Source organism: Micropterus dolomieu, linkage group LG17 (assembly GCF_021292245.1).
Source record: "Micropterus dolomieu isolate WLL.071019.BEF.003 ecotype Adirondacks linkage group LG17, ASM2129224v1, whole genome shotgun sequence".
NCBI classification, from domain to species: domain Eukaryota; kingdom Metazoa; phylum Chordata; class Actinopteri; order Centrarchiformes; family Centrarchidae; genus Micropterus; species Micropterus dolomieu.
The window spans coordinates 32,964,512-32,982,415 of record NC_060166.1 but is presented as its reverse complement, the minus strand read 5'-3'; the positions used below and the strand labels follow the sequence as shown (position 1 = coordinate 32,982,415).

The 17,904-nt window shown below is 39.4% G+C and overlaps 1 protein-coding gene across 4 annotated transcripts in view; it reads left to right on the top strand.

Annotated features, from left to right (window-relative positions):
- LOC123985846 (voltage-dependent T-type calcium channel subunit alpha-1I-like) overlaps nucleotides 1-16,473 on the top strand; it is an 18,798-nt gene extending 2,325 nt beyond the window's left edge. For 2 of the 4 annotated variants that reach the window (XM_046073762.1, XM_046073761.1), the window contains 33 exons: nucleotides 388-473; nucleotides 2,365-2,575; nucleotides 2,997-3,090; nucleotides 3,295-3,431; nucleotides 3,716-3,804; nucleotides 4,682-4,841; nucleotides 5,061-5,385; nucleotides 5,694-5,786; nucleotides 6,559-6,725; nucleotides 6,931-6,988; nucleotides 7,072-7,197; nucleotides 7,711-7,859; nucleotides 8,269-8,454; nucleotides 8,610-8,727; nucleotides 8,839-8,994; nucleotides 9,088-9,165; nucleotides 9,275-9,391; nucleotides 9,656-9,741; nucleotides 10,216-10,339; nucleotides 10,564-10,632; nucleotides 10,784-10,968; nucleotides 11,159-11,285; nucleotides 11,536-11,661; nucleotides 12,007-12,096; nucleotides 12,231-12,408; nucleotides 12,907-13,058; nucleotides 13,180-13,289; nucleotides 13,378-13,511; nucleotides 13,616-13,674; nucleotides 14,199-14,277; nucleotides 14,482-14,603; nucleotides 15,571-15,729; nucleotides 15,935-16,472. In XM_046073762.1, coding sequence (XP_045929718.1) covers nucleotides 2,388-2,575; nucleotides 2,997-3,090; nucleotides 3,295-3,431; nucleotides 3,716-3,804; nucleotides 4,682-4,841; nucleotides 5,061-5,385; nucleotides 5,694-5,786; nucleotides 6,559-6,725; nucleotides 6,931-6,988; nucleotides 7,072-7,197; nucleotides 7,711-7,859; nucleotides 8,269-8,454; nucleotides 8,610-8,727; nucleotides 8,839-8,994; nucleotides 9,088-9,165; nucleotides 9,275-9,391; nucleotides 9,656-9,741; nucleotides 10,216-10,339; nucleotides 10,564-10,632; nucleotides 10,784-10,968; nucleotides 11,159-11,285; nucleotides 11,536-11,661; nucleotides 12,007-12,096; nucleotides 12,231-12,408; nucleotides 12,907-13,058; nucleotides 13,180-13,289; nucleotides 13,378-13,511; nucleotides 13,616-13,674; nucleotides 14,199-14,277; nucleotides 14,482-14,603; nucleotides 15,571-15,729; nucleotides 15,935-16,012 — 4,119 coding nt within the window. In that variant the 5' untranslated portion in view covers nucleotides 388-473; nucleotides 2,365-2,387 and the 3' untranslated portion in view covers nucleotides 16,013-16,472. Of the gene's footprint in view, nucleotides 1-387; nucleotides 474-2,364; nucleotides 2,576-2,996; nucleotides 3,091-3,294; nucleotides 3,432-3,715; nucleotides 3,805-4,681; nucleotides 4,842-5,060; nucleotides 5,386-5,693; nucleotides 5,787-6,558; nucleotides 6,726-6,930; nucleotides 6,989-7,071; nucleotides 7,198-7,710; nucleotides 7,860-8,268; nucleotides 8,455-8,609; nucleotides 8,728-8,838; nucleotides 8,995-9,087; nucleotides 9,166-9,274; nucleotides 9,392-9,655; nucleotides 9,742-10,215; nucleotides 10,340-10,563; nucleotides 10,633-10,783; nucleotides 10,969-11,158; nucleotides 11,286-11,535; nucleotides 11,662-12,006; nucleotides 12,097-12,230; nucleotides 12,409-12,906; nucleotides 13,059-13,179; nucleotides 13,290-13,377; nucleotides 13,512-13,615; nucleotides 13,675-14,198; nucleotides 14,278-14,481; nucleotides 14,604-15,570; nucleotides 15,730-15,934 lie in introns of all 4 variants that reach the window. The other 2 variants (XM_046073764.1, XM_046073763.1) reach the window with 2 other exon arrangements.
- The last annotated feature ends 1,431 nt before the right edge of the window (nucleotides 16,474-17,904 follow it).

Sequence of the window (17,904 nt, the reverse complement as noted above, 5' to 3'; positions counted from 1 at the left end):
GTGGACTGTAATGTTCAACTTAGTATGTTTTTAAATACGTTGTGTGGACTGTAATGTTTAGTATGTTTTTAAATATGTAGTGTGGACTGTAATGTTTAGTATGTTTTTAAATATGTAGTGTGGACTGTAATGTTCAACTTAGTATGTTTTTAAATACGTTGTGTGGACTGTAATGTTTAACTTAGTATATTTTTAAATGTGTTGATGTTTGTGGACTGTAATGTTTAGTATGTTTTTAAATTTTGGGAGCCTAACAAATAAACAAATATTGTTTAATTTCCCTCGCGACTTCTAGAATGTGAGGGCTGAAACTGTTGATAATTGATCATTTTAGTGTTTACTCTGCAAAAACTCTTGAGCTTCGCACGTCTTCCCTGTTAATGTTAGCTACCTAGGAAAGGTAATACTTTCTGAAAGGTGATACCAAGTGGACAACAGTGTGACCGCAGCCAAGTTATCGTCTTTATCGTCTGGTAAGTGCTTTTGCTCAGTTTGTGATTTCCATGTAATTAATCGCTGTTTTTTTTCCCCTCTAAATGCTACTTGAGAGGTTAACATTACATTGATTATCATGTATTGATGTTAGGTTAAAGAAGGTGATTTAATAATAACTAACGTTAAGTAACTTAATGTTATAGCTAACCTTACCTTTACTTAAGATTCTACCTAAACACATTTTGATAACTTTAGCTGTCAGGACGCAAAATCGAGCCCGTAGTTACAGAGAAGGCATTTTGATAGTGTTGCTATGTGTTTGGCTAACCTCAGTCCGTCTGTAAGTTAACGTTGGGGCACTCAGCATCTGTAACGTTAGTCGACTCTTTGGTGTTTTTCAGTTAGTTAACACTAGCTAATCCTCTAAAGTTAGCATCACAGAATCTAGCAGGTTACAGATGAGATTGAAGCGATCAAAGTTTACAACATATTTAAACATATTAGCTAACTTACATGTTTATAACAGCTAACGTTAAAGGTGTGGAATAAAAAATAAAAGTCTGGTAATGTTACGGTTGATGGTTGTTGGGGTGGATCGACATTAACTTTGATGAAGATTATCCAAAAGTCATTGATCTCCTTGTTTTAATTAATAGCCTGTAACGTTTGAACTGAATACGGCTGTTTATTGTTTTGTTTATCCAACTTTCTAAAGCAGTTAAAAGTTATGCTTTAAACCGCTAGCTAACACTTAGCCACCTGATGCTAACGTTACTTCAACTTTTCCATTTAGCTAACTCACTGGTTAATTTTACCTGAACAAACTTTCATCAGTCGTTAAATATTTGGGCCGAGTTTCTTATTTTTGTGTCTGCTATTCATGTCTATCAGGTAACAGAACTATCAAAGGCTAAGTTACCTTGTAGCAGCTAAGGAGCTAATGTTAGCTTACAGTAACTTCAAGTTATTAAATCATTGTAACGTTAACCTTACCTGTTTTGAGTAACTGTGATTCACTTGCCGCAATTTTGAGCGTCTAAAGAGGAAAATGCATAGAGAAACGGGTAAAGAAACATCACCGCCACAAGTGTACTGTTGAAGTATGCATAATGAGACGTTTTAGTTTTGATACTTTAGGCTTAACTCAGGATTGTTTTCTTGTAATGAAGTATTTTGTAGTGTAGTATTACTTTAACTCAAGTAAAGATCATGCAGGCAACTTGTGTTTTTGCGCTGAAGCTTTTAGCCAATATTACTTGTTATAATGGAGGTGAATGGAAATTTGTTTGTGGTGCCCATAGCACTGAAAAATTACACTTCAGAAACCAAACAACAGTATGTCTTTGCAGGAACAATGTCCCAGATCCTTTTAAATATGTTGTTTTATTTGTGGCTTTTGTCTGTCTCTCAGCCATCCCGGCTGTTCTTATCTGTGACACCATGAAGGTGGAACAAGCTACCACATGCCATCAGAGCAGGGGCGTCCCTCTCAAAATTCAAGACGCTCTTGAAAACTCATCTCTTCCGAGAACACTTTCTCTTGTAACACCTCTAACCCCTAACCTCCATCATGCACTTCCTGTGCCCTTCCTCTTCTATCCCCATGACAATTCTTTTATTGATTGCACTATTTTGTTAACTCTTACTTCCTTCCCTAGGTATTTACTCCATTGATGCCATATGTGCTATTAGCTCTTACTAGTATTTATTGCTGCCCTTACTAGTATGTATTGACAGTTGTAGTTGATTTTGTGCTGTGTTGATGCTTGTATGCTGTTCCTCAATTATAAGTCGCTTTGGATAAAAGCGTGAGTAAATGTATTGTAATGTCTCTCCCTTCATGTTCCTCTGTCGCATGCCTGCTTTTCCCTATTTTACCCCTTCCTCTCTTCACCTCTTTCTAACACTTTATTTTTGACCTCCCTCCAGAGAAAACGTACTTGAACTTTATCATGACTGATTCTGAGGGTCAGAAGGAGGAGCCGGAGGAGGTGGCGCTCACTGTCCCAGAACAAGTTCCCAACTCAAACTCTGTCTCCAAGGAGGAGGAGCCCTACCGCCACTTGGCCCCTGTGGTTTGGCACTGCTTGAAACAAACAACAAGACCCCGTAACTGGTGTCTGCAAATGACCCAGAGACCATATCCTTTTTTACTGCTAGGAGTCTAAAAATGCATCCATCGTCAACCGCTTATCCTGCGTACAGGGTCGCGGGGGGCTGGAGCCAATCCCAACCGGGGTTTGAACCCACAACCTTCTTGCTGTGAGGTGACAGTGCTAACCACTGCATGCTCCATGCCGCCCACCAGAAATGTATGAGTAGTAATAATAATACAAAGAAATTTCAGGCTTTACTACATATACCATTAAAATATTTGCTGTTGTATCTAAAGGATTCACAGGCGTCTCTTTCTCACCTGTCTGACTGACAGATAAAAACTTTACGACACTGTAAAAAATCGTCTATCATTAATCCCCTTAGGTTCTTCTAGTATGTAATCCTCCTTTGTTGATGAATTATATCATATTATATTGTGTTATGACCTTAACCTCTTCCTCCACGTGGTTGGATAATGTGTACATACTGATAGTCCTGCTTAACTGTGTGACTCTGGGCATGTACAAGCCCTGTGAAGAGACGAACATCATCCTAGAGGTCAGTGTGACCCCTGCACTGTTATTAGTGGACACTGGCAGTGGAATGTACATTTACTGTGTGTGAGACCAGCTAAATTATTAACATAAAAGGCTAAAGATAATCAAAATGTGCTTCTCTATTAGTAACAATAGTACTTTGTCACCATTGTTGTTTCTGCTGTATGTTTAATGGTACATTTTTTCTTTTATCTTGTTTGGCCAGGTATTGGAGGATTTAACTTTTGCTTTCTCCATGGTGGAAATGCTCATCAAGATGGTGGCCCTGGGAGTCTTTGGCTATGAAGGAAGTTACTTTAGCAACAACTGGAACAAGTTTGACTTCTTCATCAACTTGGCAAAGTTAGTATCCCACAATGCCTGTGGCTCACGCGGACAAGTCACTATGCGTTTCCTTGGTTACCTTAGGAAAGCATCATATTTAATTTCTTGGTTTTAAGCGGGACTCTTACTTTTAAACCGGAAAAACTATAAAGTTTTGTCTATATTTTAGAAAAGGCATTCCTCAAAAAGGTTTTTCAACCATCAACCTCTAATGTTTTTATATTCAGTATTGGAATGTGTGTAATACATATTATGAAAAATAAGACTCATCTCCCTGTTTCTGTCTGCAACTGTCCCTTCAGGATGTTGGAGTTTATTCTGGCTACTTTTGGGATCCGCATACCAATCTGTCAGGCACTCAGGCCAATACAACTGATCGGCAGAGTATCAAGTAAGTCAAAACTTTAATGAGTCCTGTCGGAAACAAGCTAGACTCTCCCCAACACACCTACGGAGCAGTTGACCAATCACAACAGAGTGGGCCAGCTGACCAATCAGAGCAGACTGGGATTTTTAGGGAGCTAAAACAGAACGGAGAGAGGGTGAAGAGTAAAGAAAGTAAACCTATTCAAGTAAGACCCCCCCAAATAAAAGTATGAACTTGAAAATGATCATCAAATGGCCTCTTTAAAGGGGATTAATTTTGTATTTTCAAATACTACAATTTTTATTAATTAATAATTAATATATTTTTCTGCATTTTATAAAATGCTAAAGGTAAGTATTTTTTCTTTCTACATTTATTTCAGGGGTATTTTGTATTTTGTGACAAGATGCATTTAAATGTACCGTTGACCATCTCTGTATGTTGTCATGTTAATCTTGTGGATAATTATATTAGTGAAAGATTTCCAGATTTCACTGTGGCTCAACCGCTGTGATGAACCTCCCAAAGCAGTCTGCTTCTTTCCACTTCACCTTCTGATCTTTGTTACATTTGAGATTGGACAGTAATTCTGATTCAATCTGGTAATTAGCCATGTGCAAAATGGAATTTAAGAACTACTGCATGCTGTGTACTATAATGTACTATATTTAACAAAAACAGTAGGCCCTACACAATTTCTGAAATTGGAACAAACCAGAGTCAGAGCCAAATGCATGTGGATTCAAAAAGACTTTTCTCCTGCAAGAGCACAGCACAGACAGGGCAGCAAATGCCCATGTCTGCATACGTACTACAGTATATGCTTCTGTGTGTGTGTGTGTTTGACGTGAAGTATTAGTAAAAATAAATTGTGACCGGATCGTTTTGTGTTTTGGTGCAGGCATGCGAGACATGGTGTCAGTCCTCTTGAACACTGTGCCGATGCTTACAAATTTTCTCCTCCTCTACCTCTTTGTCATCCACGTCTTCTCCGTTGTGGGAGTTGAGCTGTGGGCGGGGCAGCTGCTCAACCGCTGCTTCCTGGGTGAAGACATTCCTGCGTAAGGAAATTGCTTCTCTGGAGTAGAAGTTGCACAAATGGCCTCAATATATTGCTGTTATTTACAATTTAATATGTAATGTGATAAGCAACAGCAAATCCTCACTATAACCAGCGAATGTTTGGTACTTTTGCAAACACCCTGTCATGTCAAAACTAAAAAACCTATAATACAGCAATTCTAGTGTGTATAAGCTGTTACCATTATTTTTCTATACAGAATGTACAACGTGTCCTTGAGTCCATACTACAAGTCCAAGAACGATGAATATTTCCCATTTATCTGTTCGCCTGCTGACAAGCATGGGATGTTACACTGCCATGATGTTCCAGCTTACAAAAAGGGTGGGAAAACCTGCTCATTGGCTGCACCCCACCATGTTTCATCTCTGAATGAGTTAGTCCCTACGGGGGCTGGGGCCAGTGCCAACGCCTGTGTGAACTGGAACTTGTACTACAATGTCTGTCGCGCTGGGGACCACAACCCTCACTTGGGAGCCGTCAACTTTGATCACATCGCCTATGCCTGGTTAGCTATATTCCAGGTAAGAGGGGCTTTGATATGTGCAGAAATACATTTGGATGTGGACATGCTGAAGAAAAAACATGGAGAGCAGTCAGAATTCTGTGCACTTGTCAGACACGAACTTTATGGTTCTTGTGGGTTTTGTAGGATGGTGTGGGACTGACGATCTGTCTGTCATCCTCTACCACCGGTCTATATCATTTAGCATCATAGAGTCATAGCAAAGTCTAGCTTTCCTCTGGCTGGAGAGAGCTGATTAAAGTGTTGTTAAAATGTAGCCACATAGTAATATTTTATTTGCGTCCCTCTCTGTCTTCTCTTCCCCAGGTTGTCACGATGGAAGGATGGATGGAGATCATGTTTTATGTTATGGATTGTTATTCCTTCTGGAGTTTCATATTTTTCATACTCGTCACCATTGTAAGTACCCACTTAGTTAACAACCTTATTATTTGACCCTCCTCTTCTCAAAACACTACCTCAAAATGTTTTTTTGGTATTCTTCCAGACTGATCAATTTGGTCTGTAAAGATGGTTAAATAACTTCACTGACATCTATGCAAATCCAACAGCAGCAGCAAAATACACTGAGATTTGACTTTTCGTCTAAAATATGGTCTTGTTTTAACCAGAGGAAGGACCAAACCAAACCCCTGCAGCATTTAATAAGCATTGACCAAGTGAATCCCAAATTTTCACTGTAATGCTGGCCTGCTACAGTTTTTCTTTAAATAACTTGGCTTTTCTGGAGGAGAGAAAGCCATCTGGTAACTGTACATTAGTACGAGTTTTATGCTAAGCTCAACAGCAGATGGGAGTTAAGTCAGAAGATCCAGTTAAATATGCCATTATATTAAAAATGTTCTGAATGCTCTAAACTTATCAACTTGACTTGGGCCATTTAGTTTCAGGATGAGAAGCAATAATTGAAATATACATTCATTGAAATATCATTTACACAGTCAGCAAAATTGTGATTTTAAAGCTCGTCAAATAGAGTTATTGTTAACACTTGAACTGCAGTCCTGTTTAATGAACAACTAAAGTCTTTGCAGTGTTGTGTGGGTTACCTTTTCCCGGTTGGGGCTAAATTAAATTGAAGGCAGTAATCCTAAATGTGCTAATGTTGCTGGTGCAATTCCTATGAAGAAGGGTTTTGCTCTAAATAGCCACTCTTTACTTCCCCAACCAGATGGGCTCCTTTATCATGATGAACGTGTGCGCAGTCGTCATCGCCACCCAGTTCTCTTTGAGTATGGAAAGGAAGAAAGGACAGCCTCGTGCTGACGCTGTGTTCATCACTATGCTCTGTGACAAGTTAACCTGCTGGCTGCGGAGGATCTCCAGTAGATGCAACAGGTCAGAAAGTGTAAATGTACTTTTTTACAATGTCTTATGTTCTTAGCATGTAATTGTTTAGTTTGCATTACAGACACAAATGAACTAATGCATTCAGAAGCAAACAAACACGCAACACACACTATCAGGGGAAAAAAAAACTTAAGTCGGGCAAAGAACACCCTCTATTTTCAGTTATTGTTATGTCTTGTCCTTTTACCAACAGACATCGTAACAAGGTGCACCCAAAAAGCAGGGCAGGCAACTTGAAAAGGTCCTTATTGGTGAGTGTAGTCAGCACCTTTCTGCAGCAGCATTGTTGCCTCAATAACGACGAGGTCACTTCACTGACTCCCCTATCTTTCAGGCTCAGGCCTGGATACCCATCAAGAAAACAGCTGAGAGGACCGTCAACAGTAAACTCTTTGACCGAGTGATCATGTTTACTGTTTCCCTCTGTATACTTACCATGGTCATAGAGCACCACGGGGAGGTGAGGAGCAAAGTGTTTTTGTCTGCTTACTACTGAATCTGTCTACTTGAGACTTCTATACGTTTCAGGTGTGCAAGGTGAATGATAGACCTGAGCAGCTGAAAGGTTCAAAGCTAAAATGGCTCTGGCTGAGAGTTGCCTCAGCCGTTTCCTGTAATTCAGGAAATTCTTCAGGTGTACCACCCAAGTAAAAGAAACCTGCATTTGGATTTAAGTATTTTGTCATGCTGGGGACGAAGAGAGATACTTTGTAAATTCTATCCTGATCTTACAACATTAGGAACCCCAACAGGAATACTAGAATGAGATAGAAACTACTTAATTTTCCTCTTCTTCCTTTACGTAAATATTATTTCTTGCTTATTTTGTATTAATTGCTTGTCTTATCACCCTCCCCATCCTCTTTGCATTCTCACGTTATCTTGCTTTCTTTTGTCCCCTCTCTCCATCTGGATCTCTCTGTGCTGTTTGTCTTCCTCTTGTTTTGTTTTTTTCCATCTTCTCTTCCTACAGCCTGAGGAGATGATCCGTGTGTTACAGATCAGTAACCTCATCTTCACCATTATATTTGCTGTGGAGGCGGTCTTAAAGCTGCTGGCTCTCACGTGGAAATACTTTACAGACCGACACAACGTCTTTGACTTTGTCATCGTTATCGTCAGGTAATATATTCCCATGCAGTCTGACTTTTGACCTCCGCTTATTGCTTTGACTTGTAATATGTGCCATTATTGAAATTTTCATTATATCCATACTTCATAGTTTAGTGTTGGACTCTCCATGGAGCCAACCATTTTGTGTTTTTGACCATGGCACACAAAAACATGCTGCAGTATTAAGCTAAATCCCTTGTGTCTATCATATTGGAAGTGGATGACACTGACTCAGCAATGTCAGACTTCAGTGCTTGGAATACAATGTATTTCAGCATTAGTAACTAGTATTAGCAACAGGCTGGATTTAAATAGTATTAGCACAATATTACCTATAACCTCAAGATACCACATATTAAATCAGACAGAAGTTGCCAACAGCATATTAAAATGTGTCTGTTTGTGGGTTTTTTTTCAGTTTGTGGGAGCTAATTGTTAAAACTGATGGCAGGTTGTCAGTTCTGCGGGCATTTCGCCTGCTGCGGTTTGTGAAGTTGGTTCACTTCTTCCCTTACCTGAAGAAACAGCTGCAAGTGCTGACTAGTACCATGAAAGGGGCAGCCCCACTCTGTGGGCTACTGTTGTTTGTCATTTTCATTTTTAGGCAAGTACACTATGCATACACAAAAATCTATTGTAGACATACAATATTGTAATGCTTCAGGAAAACCCAAATGCTTGTCTATTACTATAATGATGATCACTCACAGGATGCAGACATTTCAAAGATTCTGACTGGATGTTCTCGTTTCTTTGCAGTGTACTGGGTATGCAGCTGTTTGGTTGTAAACTGAAGTTCAAGACACCAGACGGAGTCATCATCCCTGACCGAAAAAACTTTGACACCCTGAGCTGGTCCATGGTCACAGTGTTCCAGGTTAGTTTTTGACTTCACAATTTGTGCCCTCCTCATTTTACTGCATCATCATGCAAGTTGTGCCTCAATCTCTGTCTCTGTTACTCTCTTCTATTAAATATATCAATCCAGCTTCTGACTCTGGAGGACTGGAATCTGGTTCTATACAAAGCCATGGCTGCTACCTCCCCATGGGCCGCTCTCTACTTTATTGCGGTCAATATCTTTGGAAAACATGTTTTTCTCAATGTTCTTGTGGGCATAGTGGTTGAGAACTTCCAGGCCAAGGTAAGGCCTTCTTTCTTAGTTTTCTCCAAGAGCTTGATTTTTTTAAACTTGACTGAAAAACAACGTGGCCGTCTTTATTTCCTGTTGTTCCAGCGCTCCTCAAGTTCTGATCAAGCCACCAGCTCCACTCCAAACAACTTGTCACCTTCACAGACAGAAAACAAGAAAAATGTAAGTTCCTATGAGTCATATAATTCAGACTGTGGTTTTTGAGCTAGTGCTTATGTTGACTAAATTTCTTACACTTACCTTTGCTCATCTCTATTTCATGTTGTTCCAGGACCCCTCAGCCCCCGACCAAGACTGCTCTTTCTCTCACCCTGGGCCCAGCAGATCCACTGCGATTAACTCAGCCCCCAAGGAAGACTCTGCACCTGTAGATTCTGATGGGGACAATGTAAGTTCCTAAGAGTGAAAGTTTTCAAAGTCTGGTTTGCGACTCAACTGAGAGTTAACTCTTGGTGAAGATTTAACAAGATTTCCAACAATGTGAATAGGTGGTGCGATCAAAGCTGCTTTGGGATTTAACAAATTTTCACTTTGCCTCTATTCTTAGCAACATTTTGCTAGTGTACCACACCTCTTCAGTGTTGCTGTATTCTTCAGAATCTTTTTTTCATGTTTTGAATAAAGAGAGGTGACTGATTTTTCACCCCTGCAGAGATCTTTGAACCTTATCCAGAAAGTGCGCCGCTGGTGCAAAGAGCATGAAGAGTGGTCGTTCTACGTGTTGTCTCCAGAGAACAGGTGATTCTCACACACACCAAAACAACAACTAATTTCACTGTCATTCTCTTAAATTCTGGTGTCATTTGGCAATCTTAGTGTTTCATTCGGCCCAAATGAAATGATTGGTTGGCTGATCTACCTGCGTGCACTCTGCCCTGGAGTGGCTTTAAAGGGAGGGGGTGGCATTTTTTTGGTTGGATGCATACAAAATCTAGTTGTCTCTTGCTCGTTTCTCCAACATTACCGACCTACTGCAGTTTTAATCCATCTATTCATTTTCTGCCAGGTATCAGGGTCCATTATGCGTTACCGTGATTATTTATATCATTAGGAATTAATGTTATATACTGCTGGGAACTAAAGACAAAATATGATATACTAATAAATATGTAAATTCTTCACATAATGAGCTTTTCCATCATGCTTTCATACTCTGACCAGTAAGATGATGAAACGGGTATTAAAAGTAATCCTTTGTTTCACTGACTGTAGGTTCCGTATCTGTTGCCATCGTGTGATCTCTCACAAGATGTTCGACCGCATAATTCTGCTCTTCATTCTCCTGAACTGTGTCACCATTACTTTTGAGATGCCTGGCATAGACCCTAAAAGCATGGTGAGACACACATATACTGCATGTAACATACAACTGTTACTGCAGACAGGGATATACAGTGAACCCTCACAGAGTATTTGGACACACACACACACACACACACCTATCCAATCAAGCTGGACATGATGTATTTATTAATAAAACAACGGATATGTAATAGTAGTTTGATCAGATGTAATACAAAATACGCACAGGTTAAAAATGAATCTCATTCTGCCCTTTAGGAGCGATGGTTGCTGGATTTCTCTAGTGATCTATTCTCTGCTATCTTCCTGGTAGAGATGCTTGTTAAGGTAAGCATTAGTTTTGTTTTTTAACTGTAGAAATGATTTTTTTTTACCTTAAAATCTATTTTTGTAGCCCAGATTTCCAGCTGATTTTCAGTGTTTTGAGGAATCTATATTGTTTTAATTTTAAATCGGTGTATTGTTGCTTTAATACCAGGTTCTAGCTTTTGGTTTGATAATTGGAAAGCAGAGCTACTTCCGGTCTTCCTGGAATATGGTGGATGGTTTCTTGGCGATTCTGTCTTTAGCCCACTTCATTATCATTCTGGTCAGTACAGCTGACGATCACATGCTGGCCATCCTCAAAGTGTTACGCCTAATACGCACACTTCGCCCACTGAGGTACATCATTCATTTCTGTGTATATTTGATGTTTGTTTTCTGTTTGTTTGTGTTGATACCAGTTAACATCTTCATTTCCTGTCTGTGTGTAAGCTTCCCATGTTATTTCATATTTAATATCGTGTTTGTGTCTGTAGTTGCATGTGCTGCCTCTTACAAACATGTGTTTATTTATGTTTGTGTGTTCCAGGGTGATCAAGCGAGCTCCGAAACTGAAGCTGGCTGTTGATGCTCTAATGGCCTCGGTTAAACCCATCAGGAACATCCTTCTCATTTGCTGTGCCTTCTTCTTCTTCTATGGTATCCTTGGGGTGCAGGTAAGTTGACACACACACACACAGACACACACAACCACATAGTTTCTTTTACCCTGACAGACAGTCTAGCTATAAAAAGGAACAACGTGATCCCTGGTCAGTTTTTAGTCAAGCACTCATAGTAAACACCTCTGTTGAGAATGAACAGTGGAACAGCCTATTAGCTTTGATGCAACTGAGATGTCAGGACAGTGATAAAATAACACTACAGACACTCTCTGTCTGTCTTTATCTCACACAAACACTGTAGTTGTTCAGAGGGAGGTTCTACTACTGTGTGGGTGAGGACATAAGAAACATCACCACCAAGATTGAATGCCTGGCGGCCAACTATCTCTGGGTACGAAAGAAGTACAACTTCGACAACCTGCTTCAGGTACAGACTAACCCGCCGAGCACACGGGACAGGTTTTAGATTTTTGTCATAAAAATCATGTTCAGCCAAATCAGCATGATCACATGATCTATCATTATGTAAATTATGATGGAGATTTGAAACTAGGATTTCCAAAGGATCTCTTACTCTCTACAGTAACACAGTCAGATAATTACACTGGATGATGTATGTACTCACTGAGTGCTGTCTGTTTTCTTTTTAAGTTGGTTAAACAAAAGCACCATATTCATCTAACTGTAATGAAGGTGTTTACTGGAGAAAGAAATGGTAGGACCTGGGGAACAAAGTGTTGACTTACCAGTTATTTCTCTGTTTCCCATTCAGGCTCTGATGAGCTTGTTTGTAATGTTCTCTAAAGATGGCTGGGTGAACATCATGTATGATGGGCTGGATGCTGTGGGAGTGGACCAACAGGTATTTCTGGTGGCAAAGTAACTTATTGATGTGTTTACACTGTTATTTATACAAAAGTTGTTTTGACAACCTTCTATAGACAGCAGTGTATTAAATGTGCCCTTGATGTCTCCTCTCTACTCTTCTCCTCTCAGCCTGTGAGGAATCACAACGAATGGATGTTGCTCTACTTTATCTCCTTCATGATTATAAGCTTCCTTCTGCTCGACATGTTTATTGGTGTAATGGTGGAGACCTTCCACCAGTGTCAGCAGAATCATAAAAGAACTGATGGAGAGTTACTAGAAGAGGGAGGAAAAGTCCAGTGCAACAGTAAGGAGAATGAAGGGGCTTGTTGGCGGTCTATTTTTCTGAGCATTGCCTTTCAGAGTCTAACAAACAAATGAGAATGACTGGTTAGGTCATGCAAACAGTGGCTGATCATATTGGCCAGGGAGATGCATGTATTCGGACTGGTTTCGACCAGTGGGTTTAACAGAGGTAAAAACAGCTGCCTGCCGCAGCTGTATGTAACATTGATGAGATGATGATAGTGAACCAAAACAGTAAAGTGGGGACCATAAAACCAGCGTTGAAATGCTCTGTAGACTTGAGATGAACTGCAGAATGGTGTGATAAGTCTCTTTGTTTTCATCACTTTGAGTGACTCCTTTTGCATGCAAGTACCCATGTGATCCATTGTTGGTGTAATAATAATATTGATTAGAGTAGCTCTAAATGTTTTTAGTGTTTTTTACATATTTCTTTTTCTGTGTGTACATCTGAATGCATCTTTGTGTGTGTGTGTGTGTGTGTGTGTGTGTGTTCCAGAGCCTGCACAGATTCCATATTACGCACGCTACTCCTACATACGTCGAGCTATTCATTCTCTGTGTAGCAGCAACTTCTTGGACCTCTTCATGACTGTCATCATTGTCATCAGTGTTGTGATAATGGCTGTCCAACATTACAATCAACCTCCGGTAATGCACACACACATTCACTATCTGCAGGAGTTGCAAGCTCCGAACTGCCACAAAAAATGTATTTGGATTTGCACTGACTCTGTGAGGCGATAAAATAAACCTTTGTGTGTCTGCTCAGTATATAGGGAAGATTACAGAGTATTCCTTCTATGTGGTCACCTTCATCATGATCACTGAAGTCCTGCTGAAGCTCGTGGCGTTTGGCATATGGAGGTTCATAAAAATCAGGTGACACAGTAGAATGAGCAAGAAATTAGTTTCCTTTATTTGCATTTGTGTGTAAGCACCTGAAGTGTTTAATGACGTTTGTGTTTAGATGGAATCTGCTGGACGTTGCTGTACTCGTGGTTTCCATCGTCAGCATCGTTTTGCACCAGATCAATATGACAGACATAGTTCCCATTAATCCCAGCATCCTGAGAGTTTGTAGAATATTCAGACTAGTACAAGGTACTATACACACACTCAAAGTAAAATCTTCTGAAGTTCTAAAGGTACCTTTGGGTGACAAATATAAATACGTTATCTGTGACAACTCTTGTGTCTCTCTTCAGTCCTGAAGGTCAAAAAGCTACGAGTTCTGCTAAAAACCATCATAAAGACTCTTTCACAGGTAAACACAGACACTGAGGGATTTATTTATTCTTTTGTCTAAATAAATCGATATAAATGATTTGGTTTTACACAGGGATAACCGTGCTCTTGCTGCATTTGTGCTTGATTTACGTTTATGTAATGTTTACCCATGTTACAGTATGAAGATTCTGTCCCTGAGGTATCTCTGGGTATCATATTATCCCCTGTCTACACACTAGAAACCCTGCGACCGTGCTGTGCACGCCAGTCAGTTTTATTTTTACATTTGCATGTTAATAAAAACTAATCACATCAGATAGGGCCTAATTTTTGGCCTTCATAAAATAAGTTGGCTGTACAGCAAGTGATCACTGATCAATTAAAAGTATCCAGTCCTTTTAAGCTCAACAGATGGAGGAAGTTTGTAATCATAGCCTGTCTCAAATAAAGTAGTTCCTTTTAGTTGAGGTACAAAAAGGCTCCAGCCCCTGGTTGAGAATTTAGAGTATTTACATCTTAGTGTTTGTTGTGCAGGAGATCTAACACTGATTTTGATTCCAGGTTGGAAATATTTGTCTGCTCTTCACATTCTTCTTTTACATCTACGCTGCGGTGGGAGTGGAGCTCTATGGCAAGCTAGGTAAGTTACACTACTAGCAGAACACACCTTCACACGGGGTTACTGCAAAGGATCATGGTTCCAGAGCTGATCCCAGATTTGCCCAGTATCCACATAGTTGACAAGGAAAGCCAGAAAACCTTTAGCTAATCCTCAAGGAGAGTCAGCCTCAGGAGGCAGCCTAGTAAATACCAATGCTGTGCTGTGTGCCTCTGTGTTTATCAGCATGCAATGATGACCACCCGTGCCTGGGTTTACAAGATGAAGTCAACTTCAGACATTTTGGGGTGGCCCTGATCACGCTGTACGGCCTATGCACCGGAGACAACTGGAACGTGATTTTGAAAGTATGTACTCACTCCCTCATGAATACACACAAGTTCTATACATACAGCATTGTATCCCCTAACCACTCAGAAAGCAGTGATGTTCAAACCTAGTTATGTAAGGGAGAGTAACAGTCACAAGCATTGAATGTTTAACTTTGAAGGGAATTATCCCACTTATGGCCAACAAAATGCCACATGTAATCAAATAAAAAATATCATCATCAAGTTCAATACCGGTGGTTTAATTTAGAACTACAAACAAACATCTTCATCAAAGGTAATTTAAAGTTAATCCACACCTACCAGCCAATGGGATCACTCCAAAGTGACTGAGTGATTTGATAGGATGACTTGCGGGGGTTGTTTTAAAAAGTGAGATGTTTTTCAGTAGTTGGAGTTTTTATTTAGTGAGGTCAGTTGATGAGCAAGAGATATTCATGGGACATCAAATCCCCATTTCCTCATTAAAGAAACTTTGCTAAGCCTTTATTTTATGGGTCTGTGATTTCCTAATAATTTTCTGGGAAATGTTCTGTAAATAAAGTTTGGTTCTAATTATAGGGAAGATGTTGGCACAGTGTTGGCAACTTCCAATTAATTTATTTCACTTAGGTGCTAGTGTAACATAGGAAGTGTTTAGTCAGTGGACATTAAGTCAGCCAAACAATTTTTTGACAGGGAGCAAACAATTAAACATATATGAAGTACATATATGAAAAATTAATAATTACATTTGATTAAAATGGAGCATTTCTTTCAACGAAACTTCTCAGGGAATCGTTTGGGGAATCGTTAGTAAATTACAGACCCATAAAATAAAGCATTACAATAATGTTGTATCCTAACTTTTGCTCTACCGTTTAGTTTCCGATTGTCAGTTTATTATAAATACTGTGGTTTCTAAGTAAGAATGATTTTGTAATATTGCCTTCAGTCTGTGTGCCAGTCCCTCTTCCTTTCTGAATCTTGCTTTGTGTCCCTCAAGGACACACTAAGAGAATGTCATCCTGGTGAGCATGACTGTTTGAGATACCTTTCCTGGGTCTCACCGTTGTACCTCATCAGTTTCGTGGTTATGGCCCAGTTTGTGCTGGTGAACCTGGTGGTCGCATCGATCATGCAAGCGCTGGAGGACACCAAAGAGGTACGTTTGCAGTACATACATCCGTTCTTTGGTTAGAACAGAAGGACTGTGCTGTGGGAGGGAACATGACAAGAACAAAATAATAATAAACACAAACTAATAATAAACAAAGCTCTGATTTCTGACTTTGACATCGTCGTACCAATGGAAGAAGAATATTTCTATATCTCACTACAAACCTACTGACTGCTGTCTTCTCCCAAAGGAGGAAGAATTGCATGGCGCTAACCGTCTCCTGGGGAGAGCGACAGACCCAGCTCCACCCACGTCAACGCAGTCATGAAGATTTACTTGTTTTAAGGAGTAATTTATAGATTTGATTTATTGCCAGATGGCAATTGCTTTTATTATATTATTTTATTAGAGTGATTTTTAAATTTCAGAATGTTTTCATCAAGTTTGTTATTTTAAGTAGAAATAGTATTTGTGTAAATAAACTGTTTATATTTGAATGAATGCCACATGTTTTATTAGATGGCAGTTGCTTTTATCATATTTTATTAGAGTGATTTTTAAATTTCAGAATGTTTTCATCAAGTTTGTTATTTTAAGTAGAAATAGTATTTGTGTAAATAAACTGTTTATATTTGAATGAATGCCACATGTTTTATTAGATGGCAGTTGCTTTTATCATATTTTATTAGAGTGATTTTTAAATTTCAGAACGTTTTCATCAAGTTTGTTATTTTAAGTAGAAATAGTATTTGTGTAAATAAACTGTTTATATTTGATTTAATGTCACATGTTTATTTATATGGTAATTGCTTTATTGCTTTATTTTCATGTTTCTGTTCAGTAAACTGTGTATAGATTTTTTTTATTTCTTTTTATAAATTTCCAAAATAATTTTTTTAATAAATGTATCCCACTTTACACCTCAACAACTGTTTTAACATTTTTATGCACTATTTTGTTGTTTGAAGTAGTGATGTAAACTGGTTACACCAGGAGTTTTCAAACACCTCCAGAAAGTGCCTCGTAAGACAGCAGACAGATGGTACACAGAAAAAAAAATAGGAAAATGAAAAGCAATCCTTGAGAAACAACTTATTTTAATAAATAAATTCTGGTGTTATTTAAAATATTTAAACCATGAACACATAAATACCTAATATGTTGTCTAGGACTGAGCTCCACTTACTTTAAGGGTTGGTGGGTGTTGCTGGACTGTTTGTGAACAGGTAACAAATATAGAGCAGGAAAACACGGAACAGCTATAAAATACAGGAAGTGCAAACTTGATCTTTGAAAATGGCAGATCTTCCTCCTACAGGGGGGAGACCAGTGTCCCAGTTCTATAGTACATACAAATGGAATCGCTTGCATTGTCAAAGTATTATGCTTTTGCAGTTACACACATTTTTGTTCTAAGAGGAAATTAAATAAATGCACTGATCACGTCCCCAATCACACTGTGACCTTGGAATGCTACTGTCAAGGAAAAAACTAAATGTTTTTCAAAGATTAAATACTGTTTGGTTGGATCTTTCTCGAACTGCCTCACCCTGCAAAATTTGTTTGAATTTTTTTCAGCTGCTGCATGTCTTCTCCCAATCTGCAGGGCTTGTTCTCGAGCACGGAGCCGCTCCTCCTGAGCAAGTGCTAGTTCCTCATTCTCTTTATCTTGCTGATACTGCAGCAGCATGATTTCAGAGGACCAGCGGCAGCATCCTGAGTGGCCAGCACACCACCTTTTAAACCACAGATTGCTAATGCTGGCAACACTTCAAGCTGTCCTAACTGGTCAACATGACCTCCTTACTTCATAAGGCCTACTTCATAATACTTTGCTATTCTCAGTACCTGGTCTTTATTTCACTTATCAAACAATCCTACACTGAGACATTGTGCAAAATCCTCCACATTAACCATCTTTTCATCAGGGAGACACCAGCCAATAAGTCTTATACAAAATGGAGACAAAGAATCCCACTAACTAGTCCACGAGCCAAGCCTGAATTTGGTACCAGTTTGTTTGTAGCGTCAATAAGTACTACATCTATTCGTGCTGTTGCAAGAAGGTTTGCTCTGTGTCTCCCAGCAAAGTCTCAAGATCATGGAGACTAGCTGTTACACAAGGAGAAATTTGCGGATGACACCACCCTCAGTGGGCTCATCTAAGGTGGGGATGAGTCTGTGCTACAGGTGGGAGATGGACCATCTGGTGACCTGGTG